Raw genomic sequence first — 11,110 nt, 5'->3', positions numbered from 1 at the left:
CTAAGGCTGAGCCCAGCCACTCTGCGGAGGAAACTCATTTCAGCCGCTTGTACTCGCGATCTCGTTCTTTCGGTCACTACCCAAAGCTCGTGACCATAGGTGAGGGTTGGAACGTAGATCGACTGGTAAATCCAAGTCTAATTTATCCAGTTGTATGCTCAGTACTTCCCAAATAGAAAGCCCTTACAAATGGGGAGCTGAATAGAAAGTCTATCTTTAATCTGTGCTCTCTTTAAAGCCAGACTCCATTGACAAAAACAGTAATTTTACTTTGCTAAACACAGGAGCTGCTGGTCTACTGCTGCCGCGATTGGTTAGTTAGTTTGTTTTATTGTGTGACTTTGGTGTTTTAAAGGGTTAGGTCAGATTAAGCAAAGTCACACAATAACAAAAATAAAGGAACAATCAAGGCAGCAGTAGTCCAGCAGCTCCTGTGCTGAGCAAGGTAAAATTACTGATTTTGTCAAGGGAGACTTTCTTTGAAGAAAGTTCGTGTTCAGTTCCCTGAAGTATTGAGCATACGACTGGATAAATGAGACTTGGATTATACTGCACAAGTTTTGTGAAAGTTCGTAATCAGATGTTTATATATAAAGTAATGTAAGGTAAGGTAAAACTTTAATGTCCCTGTAGGGCAAATGTCCCCGTAGGGCAACAACCCTGTTTCGTTTTGCTGTTGTTAAATGTGAATCCCTGTGACCTCAATTTATCAAGAATTTACTTGTTTTTGGACTCTTTGTTCATTTGATGCAAGAAAAACATAACAAAACAAATCTTGTTTTCATGAATTCAACATAATATGGCGTACAGGAAGTAACTGATATACAAATGGTCATTTGGGGGATGAAGTATTCCTATTATTAAACTGATTGAAGGATATCTCAATCCTAAATTAGCCGCTGTATAAAGACTGACTCCGGTTTGTTTCTTGGTGTATTGGGACAGGGCTGAGCCTCACTGTTTCCTCACAGGTTGGAGAAACAGTCGATCCACCACCTCCCCACCCTACTCCTGGCTATGCCTGCGTGGTGTTAGTCTTTCTCTTGTCTCGCCCCTGTCTTCCCTCAGGTTATGGGCTGGTGCAGGAGGAGCTGCTGTCCCCGGCCTCCATGCAGTACAGCTTGCCCTCCCCGCTGGGCGCAGAGCCCTACTGGCAGGAAGTCTCCAGCCTCGAGTGCGCCCCCATCGCCACCACCGAGGAAGACACATTAATGGAGATGTCGGACGTTCAGGTGTGGCCGGCGGGGGTCAGCCCCTCGTTGGTCACGGTGGAGGACTCGTCACTGGAGGGCAGCAGTCGGGCTGACGACTCGGAGGGCGCCACGCTCTCCCTTCCCTGCAGCTTGGGTCGCCCGAGCAGCGGAGCCAGCGGGGCCAGTGGCTCCATCATGGAGTTGGAAGAGGAGGAGGAGGAGGAGGAGGAAGGGGAGGTTGAGGAGGAGGAGGCGCCACAGGAGCCAGCAACTTTACTGGCAGAACGGGACAGGGTGAGGGCCAGTGGCGCCGTTCCTAAGGTCAACCTAAACGGCCAGCTGGGAGGTCAGAGGTTGGATGGAAGGAGAGGGGAGGTCCTGGCAGCAGGAGGGGCAAAAGGAGGAGGTGGAGGTATAGGGTTGGGTTCAGTGGAAGGGATTTCTGTTGTTGCAGGCCAGCAGGTGTACGCCCAGCGGTGCGAGATATCGGGACTGAGTCGGGCTCCGGAGCACAACGGAGATAACCGGTACGTCAGCTGTAACTGTAGTTAAACTGAAAATATTGTGTTTTGTTTTCCACTTCCTGTACTCAAAATGCCAACATATCTGATATATCACTTTGTCTCTCCTTTGCTTTTTCGTATTTCGCTCTCCAGGGTGGTAGGAGGCGGAGCTTTTCAACCCTACCTACCAGATAAGGACTCCCTGCAAGGCTGGGTGGGCTCGGTGTCATCAGGACGCGACGGCAGCGTGCCAGGCTTGCGCGTGGCCCAGGAGGCTCTGCTGACTCCGGTGTGTGACACGGGTTACTCTCATGTGCTGCGTGGGCGCCTCCTGCAGGGCACGCAGCCCTTTGAGAAGGGGCTGGGCTTCTCTCACCAGGAGGCGGGCCAACGTGTGTGGGAGCAGGAGCAGAGGCGGGGCCAGGTCAGGTTGCCGACCACCCGCCGCTTCCTGCGCCTGGAGGGGGAACATCTTTGTCCATCCCTTTATCTTTTTTGAATTCTCCAAGGGGAAGGCAGTCATTCAGTTTGATTTCTTCGCTCACAACCATCAACAGATTTAGTCTCACTTAACAACAATCATCAAAATTGATTATTTTGATGAGGCCGACCAGAGTGATGTGTTGTGTGGTGCAACACATGGGGAATATCTGCCATGTCAAGCACTTTTTTGGTTTTATTTTACATGTAACTGCAAACAGTTTACCGTCAAATATAAGTACTGTGAATTGCTGTTTAAATTTAAATGTCTTATTTCTGTACAGAGAGAGGAGAAAGAGGACTATGCTACTGAGGCGCAGTTTGTTGATGAACACGGACGCGTGCTCACCAGGAAGGTGAGTCAGTCGTGTTTTCATCTTTTACACTGAGTCATACACAAACACTGTCAGCCCAAGCAGATTACTGTGAATCAGTCACATAGCCTGGCACAAAGGGTGGCAAATTAACACCAGCCACCAGCCAAATGTTGGTTAAAGCATTTTGTCCCCATCAGCAGATTCGACAACAAACCTACTAAAGGCGTTTTCGGGCCGAACTGTTCTGGACTTCCTGAGAGGAATTGATCACTGGGGAGCTGTTTTCTGTTTGCATTCACATCACTGATAGGAACGCCAAGTGATGTACAATCAGCCAGCCAGCGGTTGGTATTGCAACGTCAATTTCGCTTTCACAAGTTCATATCGCATTGTATTTCCACCGTCACATACCGTAAAACTTCAATTAATAGCCCAGGCTATTATTTGCCTAAATCACTGAAATCAACAGGCGTCTATATGGGACATGCCTTTAATTTCTTTCACACAAAACTGTTGCTCAGCAAAGATTGGTAATTACAATCAAATTGTTTATTTAAACCAGTCTTAATATTAGTTGTTTAAAATTTAGGCTTCACCTAATGTATTAATCATGAATCAATCATTTTATCCAGCTCCGACAGACAGCGCATCTGAGAGAGAGAGTTAGCCAGCATACCAACACAGCACCACTATCCTGTTAAAACAATCTCAGAACTTGGATTAATTTTTATGAAAAACACTTTTGATTCTTTTGATCTGAGGACCCTTACGGACTAAAGGAATATGAATAACTTACAGGATAATCGAGGAATGGACACATAATATGAGGTAGCCAACAACTCGCTTTTATGCATCTGAAGAACTAACGAATCTAATTGAGACAGGCCTTTATTTGTCAAAATGTATAGCCACACCGGGGTAGTAAAAGGGACTGGGCGTTTAACTGGGACAAGGTTTTTAATTTAAGTTTCATAGTATTTGCTCAGCAAAGCCTGGTATGCACTATCAGTCCATTTGTCTGTGATCTCTTTTACGTTCCAAGCTGTTTGTATTATTTGTTGTTTACACGGCTCATAGGTTGTTAAAAATGGCGGTTGCTGGTGCTGCATTGGCTCACTTGTTCAAACAATTAAGGTACACTTGTGACATCTGGACCAAACACTTACGCCACTCACGGTTCTTCTTGTGCTGGGAGAGTACCTACTCTGAAATAGAAGCTCAAATAAGAACTATGATCACTCCTGGTTCTTGCGCTGCGGACACAACAAAAAGGGGGCTCTTAGAACTATGAATGAACTATAAAAAAGTTCCTCCGGTCCGAAAACGCCTTATGATTCTGAGTTGCTAACTCCAAAAAATTACAGACATTAAACATATGTATACTAAAAACATCCATACATTTAAAACTGCAAGACATAGTTGCACAAAATGAGTTGAAAAGCGAGGCATCACCATCATCACTGGCAAAATGCTTACACATTTGGTGTTTGTATGTTGAGACTGCAGCGAGCCACAGTGGCTGGCTGATGGACAGACAAGTTACACTATATTTCCACCAGATCTGGCGAGGACGCAAGGGGGACATGCTGCTCCACTCAACTGGCCACTTGATGGGCTCCCTATTGATTCCGTACCCTAGTGTGGAGTGCACCTGATTGGATAAACATGCTGTCAGTTGGGGCGGTCCCTAGTTCTGTCTTTAGCAGGAAACAAGATGGCAGCCTGCTCATAAATTTGCTATTATATCATCTAAACAAGACACCAAAATCTTTGTCTGAAAACATTTATGGAGGGAAGAGAGAGAGACAATGCCACTGCTGAAACTTGTTTCATTTTAAAACTACATCACCGAATTTGACAGCCTGGTCCAAGTTTTATGAGCCAGCCGTATCACACTAGATGAATTTATTTGCATAAAGTCGAGTCAAGTCTACTTTATGTAAATACAGACTGGGGAACACACCGCAACCCCTTCTCCAAACTCGCTAAAACAATTATTAGAAGGTGTTGAGACACCCTCCATTGTCGGGTCTGGTGGAAATGCATCATCAGTTTCCTGACCTGGTCACATGTGCAGGCTTCAGCAGCTAACTGGTCCGAGTGTTGTGTCCTTCCCTCCTCCCTCCCTCCTTGCTCCAGGTGGGGGTGGATGTGAGAAAGGGCGCTCAGTCAGCGCAGCGCACCAGTCTGCGGAGAGTTAAACACTGAAATACACATACTGCCCAGTCCTCCAGGTACGGGACAACCAACAAGCACTTGTGCATCCCAGTGCTTGGATAGAAGCCTGAGTGGCAACATACTGGAGTCTCAGTAGTCTCTCACATGCTGTTCTTTTTTCATTTATGTGCAAAATTAGAACCCAAGATTTGGCGTTCTTTGATTATTTTCAATTTTTTGGAAGGCCAAATTAGTTTTGCCTTTGCTTTGTGTGTAAATGATGTCCGTCTCTGTTTCCTAGGACCGGAAAGCCACTGCCAAATCATCCTCCACAAAAACACAACAAGGCCGGCGAGGAAAATGAGCAAGGACGGAGACGAAGACAAAGACTAAGAAGTGCAAACTACAAAATGACAAACACAAAATCATCCTCTACGTGTGACCATGGAGCACCACATGAGAGAAGAGACAGAGGAAAAGAAAAAACAAAACAAAACAAGAGGAGTTCAACTTGTAGTTTTATAACATTTGTAAAGAAAAATATCAACTAGACTTAAGGCATGATTCTTCTTCTTCTTTTTTTTTACAAAAAAACAACATAAATGTCAGTAAAACAACCAAGAAAAAAAAGCAACAAAAAGTGCTTCCTGTGAACTGTAATCGCATGATGACTGCTGGTGCATGCCCTTTGACCTTTTGAACTGTCATTATCTACAAACTGAAGGGGTACAAGGTACGGGGCTGGCCCACGCTTGGGCCTCAGGCCATTTTAAGGACCTATTCCCCCCGACTGGAGTGGTTTGTGTCAGCGAGTTGAGTCCAATATCACTACAGCCAAAAAAAAAAAAAAAAAAGAGTCCCTCGACGGATGGTTCTGTAAACAGCTAAGCTTCTGCTGAGCCTACCAATGCTTCTTTCACCGAACCCTTTCCCCTACTATTCTCAATGTGATATATGCACTCTATGCTACGTGGACATGTGTCAGTGTGTGTGTGTATGTGTGCGCGTACTCTTCTCTACCGCATGTGTTCCCTGCCTCTGGCTTGGCGCTGAGCCCTGCCTCACGATCGGCTCTTTGGGCCCCTGCGATGTCATGGCGCGCTCAGCGCTGGAATGAGAAAGCCGCTGTGTGCTCCCCTGCTCGTGAGTGTTCCTGTCGGACGTCTCTTTCCTTTGTGGATGAAGCTTGTCTCTTGTTTTTTCCCGTTTCTCCGGAAGCCTGTCCGCCTTGGTTTTTAAGTATCGTCTTACAAAATGGTAGGGAACTGAATCGCTTTCACCCTTCGTGTTTTCTTCAGAAAGGCGTCGGTTGCTTGATTGTATCGTACAGCAGCTCTTCAACACAAAGATCGACGTTTTCCTCCCCCGGTGACCTCCGCTACCTTCTTCCATCATTTCTCCCAGTAGCACGCTTCATCTTGACTCACGATCTTTATCAGTAGCCTCAGTTAATATGCAGTAAAATCACAGGCCTCTTTATCTACAGCATCGATAGTTCCTCCATCTGACGCTTCAAACTTTGTGTGTGCTCCCTCTTTATGTGTTTGCAACGGCTGTAGCGCCTCACCGTCGCTCATTCATTTGCAACAAAGTGAATGAAGTGGAAACAACGTGGAGGATACGGTGATTTTGGAGGATTTGTGGTGATGGTGAAATAGCACGATGCTACTACAGTACGACGCGTGATTGTGATGGGAACTGTGCAGCGCGGACAGACAGGTAGCACTGTGATTGTCTTATTAACACTGACCCCAGACTCGTGAACTGTGAAGACACACCAACAAAAGCACACCCACACATGCATAGACACAAATAATCAGAAACGCATTACATGATTCAATAGTTATTGCCTGGTCGGAGTGTCTGATTTTGGAGTTTGCCACAGCAATAATACAACAACACAGAAGATGGAAGCCAGGATTCTGCATATCTACACGAAGGATCGGAACGTGAACGGTGTAAACGACTGAGCTGCTCGGTGAAGAAAGAAGCCGCCTGGACGAACTGCAATCGCGTTTGGCATTGGGCAGCCGTGCTGTGTCTGACTGCTTCCATCGAGCTTGATGTGAACGAGTCGGCGAGGATGCAAGATCAGAAGAGCTGTAGCAGTGCGGGACTGTGGAGGCCTGAGAGGATCTGTTTGTTTTTCAGCACCTAACGTAGCAAAATATAAACCAGGATATGTTAGTTTAATATCAAGGAGTCTGCTGCTGCCGTGAGGTGGACACCGCCGAGCTCCATTTTCTTTTTCTGAGTAATTCAAGTACTTTTTAGTGTTTCACTATTTTCATACACACGTCACTCTAAACCACCCATCACTCTCCTCATCTCCGAAACACTTCCTTTATGCAGAAGCCTGCCTGCAGCACTATGGAGGGGTCGTATCGTGGTAGCACACATTTCCTGGAAACACAATATTTAAGTACTGTAAATGCTACTGTAGCCTGAATGAGTGAGACACCGAGTGAATGAATGAGTGGACACGTTAGTTGAGACATCACACACATGCACATATTTCCCACGCCCAGTCCGTGCACATGAGAGCCTCATCCGATATAGCACATGTTTATTACATATCATGTTTTCCACTGTTACTCCACTCAGGTTTTCAGTTCTGCGCTGTCAGAATCAAAATGTTTTCCTTTTTAAGTTCCGAGTCCTCTCAAGAGACGAGTGCGGGACACAAACCGAGTGCTTCTGAATAAGACTTTGGTGTTGGGGCTGTTTTAGGGTGGGATGCGTAGGGATTTAGGGGGGGACGTATGGAGCAGGATGGTGTGTGTGTGAGTGTGAATGTGTGTGGTGGGATGCTCTTTGATTCAAGTAAGACCAAAGAGGAGACAAATTATTGAGCATGTGGTCAGTAACCCCTCAGCTCTCTGGCCTGTGCGTGCAAATGGGCATGGAGAGCGTCCTCTCAAAGTGACGATCAACAGAGGTGAACCAAAAAGGTTTTGGTGAAGGATTACCCCCTCTACAAAGGAGTTAAACAAGACAGTGTACTTTGGATGCACGATTTACTCTCCAGTGTTTGCAGCACTTAGTGTTTTATTTGAGTTACCTTTTTCGACTTGCTCTCTAATCAAACCAGATGTTCTTATAAAGTCAAACCTGTAACTCTGAGCCTTGAATCTGCCCACCAGAGGACAAACAAAACACCTTCTCTATATTTACACTCTGTCCAAACTAGCATGCTCAGTGCAGCTTGCTTTTAGATGATGGAGGCCAGTGACTCCTTCAGTCTCTCAAGTGACTTGTTAATAGACGGATTATAAACTTAATCTTGTGTTAAAGTCATAAATTGTAAGATTTTAAACTCCATTTTCATACTCTTTTTCTTTTTAGCAGCAGCCATTCAGTGTATTGGCATGGAGGAATTACCCCTCTACAGTATATACAGTAGTACACATGGGATTTTAATTGAATACCCATGCACGCAAGAGGGGTTTACAGGAGATGATGTGTGTGCGGGAGAGACAAAAACCGCTGCACAGATGTGTCTCCAGTAATGTGAAAGACAACATTCAATCAGTATTACGGAGTCAGATGATACTGTTAACGGCCTTCTTCACAATGAATCGCATCATGCTTTAAGTAGACTGCAGCTACCATTTAATTGAAGGGTAACTGTTGCATTTTTCAACCTGGACCCTATTGTTCCATGTTCTTGTGTCTACGTGACTAATGGAGACAACAAATTTTGACATTGTTCCAGTATTGAACTACACAGCTGCAGCCAGCATTTGAGAAAACTTCTTGGGGCGTGTTCGCCTGTCAATTTACATCCACTTAAAGTGCTTTTTTTTTTTTTTTGCCATTGACAGGCTCGGATTATTATTCTAAGTGTCTGACAACTTACGGGAAGGATCCCTACAGAGATAGACCTTTTCGTTAAAGTGTAAGATTCTTTATGTCTAACCAGAAACAGCCCCGAAATCACCATCGTTAAACCCATCAGACTCCATTTAAATAAACAGACATTTTAGCGTGTGGTATTTTCACATCTAACTGGGTGAATTAAAGGTTTATTTCAACCAAGCCAAATTTGGTTAATGTTGGAGCAGTGGAAAGACGAGCCCAGATGGTTTTTGTGAGTTTCATGTTGTTTCTATGGACTCTGACTGAAATGTGTTTTATGATGTTAAAATTACTGTTAATTTAAATAGAGTCTGGTGGGTTTGGCAATAGTGATTTTGTGGCTGTTTGTACAAAACAAAAAGGATCTCACTCTTTAACAAAAAGGTCTATCTCTGTTGGGATCCTTTCCATAATGTTGTTAGACTCTTGTAACAACAATTTGAGCCTGTCAGTGGCAAAAACACGGTGATGGTGTGTAATTTCCCATTAACATTAATTAATTGTTTGGAAACATAAACGTGGGGAAATGGGGTCCAGGTTGAAAAATACAGAAGTTACCCTTTAAAAATGTGTGTAGAGTAAGCTTTGAAACTTAATTAGACTGTCATATAGAAGATAGAATTTGCCGACAACAAACATTATGCAGATCATTAAATGTGGGAAAAACTTTATTTATCAGAGGGCAGGATTTGATTAGCAAAGATGGGACTTCTTTTAAATCTTGGCTATGGCACTGGCAGCCTCTTGAAGTGTGTTTGCTGCCCCCAGTGTTTGATACTATGTCTTCCCAAATGCAACTCTGGGAGCTGTAATATTATAACAGACTTGATACCACATCTTAAGGATTATAACTTTAACTCAGAGCCATTATCTTTTTGTTCAGCGTACAGTTAAAAGACAGGATACTGATCAATTTTAAATCATGAATAAATGTACACTTGGCCACCATGTGAAATGATTTATGAAGTAGTTTTATTTTAAATTAAATCATCTGTTTACCCTCTAAGGTGGAAAATAATAATTTGGATTATTAGTCTGAATTAAACCAGTCAGAGAGCCTGTGCACTATGATCAATTTAACTCCACCATGATTGTGTTGTGTGTACGTGTGAGTGTGAGTGTGTGAGAGAGAGAGATGGTGCTTGGTTCCAAACCTTGTTGGATCAGGGGGAAAAAAAGTGAGAACGCTTTTATCGGGCTTGTGACTCGAGAGGACGTGTAACCTTCGACGATGTATTTTAAAAAAAAAAAGAATATTGTACAATTGTAAGTGTCGCGAAAGAATAGAGATCACCTATACTCCTTTAGAATGGATACATGACAATGTAAACGCAATATCATATTACTCTATCCTAAGGAATGCAACTGCGCACATGCACAAAAAAATATGTTTTTATGAAAATATATGTATAAATATATGACAAAATATATTTAATTAGAATGCTATGCACCCTCATAGAGTTGTTATGGATGTTCTTTAAGCATTATCTAGACTAGGCCAACGCCCATATCATGGGGAATGTAGAGGCTTTGTAGCTATGACCACTTGTTTTCTTTTGTATTGTCCTGGAGAGAGGATAAACAAACGTGAATATGTATACAAGCCTTTCAATCAGAGTCATTCTGACATGAAGATATGTATAGATCATCTTACCCTGTACACCAGCTCAAACCATTTACAAGAATTAATTAAACAAAGATGTGACATAAATGTCGTGTCCTGTTTTTGTGACGAGTTAGTGCAGCCTTTTTGTATACAGGGTGTCTACAGGTCCTCGAAAAGTCTTAAGTTTTCTCAATATAAGGCCTTAAAAAGTTAAATTAAGATTCGATCAAAAGGCGTCTGAAAGCAGCACAAGAGAAGTGATGTCGCTCTAGGTTTTAAAGGGTTAAAAGGTCTTAAAAAGTCTTAAATTTAACATAGTTATATCTGTAGTCACCCTGGTATAGCTTTGCTGTAACATTCCTGTATGGACTATTGTGTATTCTTTGTCATTTTAAAGTGGTATGTAACTCATATCTTTTTTCAGTTCTTCTTTATTGTGTGGGTCACACATACCCTGATATTGTACTGAAATGTGTCCCTGCCAAAAAAAGGAGTTCCCTTTAAAGAAGTGCTCCATTTAATAGAAATTAATTGTGATTTAAGTGTGCACACTAGCGATTACTTGTAAGTATTAGAAGTCTAGCACCTGGACACTATTTTCCTTTAAGTTAGTATAAACTTTTCCTTTATTAGGTACACTTGTTCAACTGCTTGATAGCGCAAATAGCTAATCAGCCGATCATGTGGCAGTAACTCAGTGTATTTAGGCATGTAGACATGGTGAAGACGACCTGCTGAAGTTCAAAGCGAGCATCAGAATGAGGAAGAAAAGTGATTTAAGTGACTTTGAACATGGCATGGTTGTTGGTCTGAGTATTTCAGAAACTGCTGATCTACTGGGATTTTCACACACAGCCATCTCAGAGGATGGTCCCAAAAAGAGAAAGTATCCAGTGAGCAGCAGTTCTCTGGGTGAAAATGCCTTGTTGATGCCAGAGGTCAGAGGAGAATGGCCAGACTGGTTCAAGATGATAGAAAGGCAACAGTAACTCAAAT

At 43.4% G+C, this 11,110-nt stretch overlaps 1 protein-coding gene across 1 annotated transcript in view; it reads left to right on the top strand.

Moving 5' to 3' along the window:
* ank1b (ankyrin 1, erythrocytic b) overlaps window positions 1-10,201 on the top strand; it is a 110,587-nt gene extending 100,386 nt beyond the window's left edge. Inside the window, exons 40-44 of the mRNA XM_050053050.1 lie at window positions 1,069-1,720; window positions 1,850-1,985; window positions 2,461-2,532; window positions 4,633-4,727; window positions 4,952-10,201. Coding sequence (XP_049909007.1) covers window positions 1,069-1,720; window positions 1,850-1,985; window positions 2,461-2,532; window positions 4,633-4,701 — 929 coding nt within the window. The 3' untranslated portion in view covers window positions 4,702-4,727; window positions 4,952-10,201. The remainder of the gene's footprint in view (window positions 1-1,068; window positions 1,721-1,849; window positions 1,986-2,460; window positions 2,533-4,632; window positions 4,728-4,951) is intronic.
* Window positions 10,202-11,110: the final 909 nt, after the last annotated feature.

The sequence above is a fragment of the Epinephelus moara genome, chromosome 9, assembly GCF_006386435.1.
Source record: "Epinephelus moara isolate mb chromosome 9, YSFRI_EMoa_1.0, whole genome shotgun sequence".
In the NCBI taxonomy this organism is placed as follows: domain Eukaryota; kingdom Metazoa; phylum Chordata; class Actinopteri; order Perciformes; family Serranidae; genus Epinephelus; species Epinephelus moara.
Note: the sequence above shows the minus strand (reverse complement) of the source record. Positions and strands in the feature narration are given on the sequence as shown.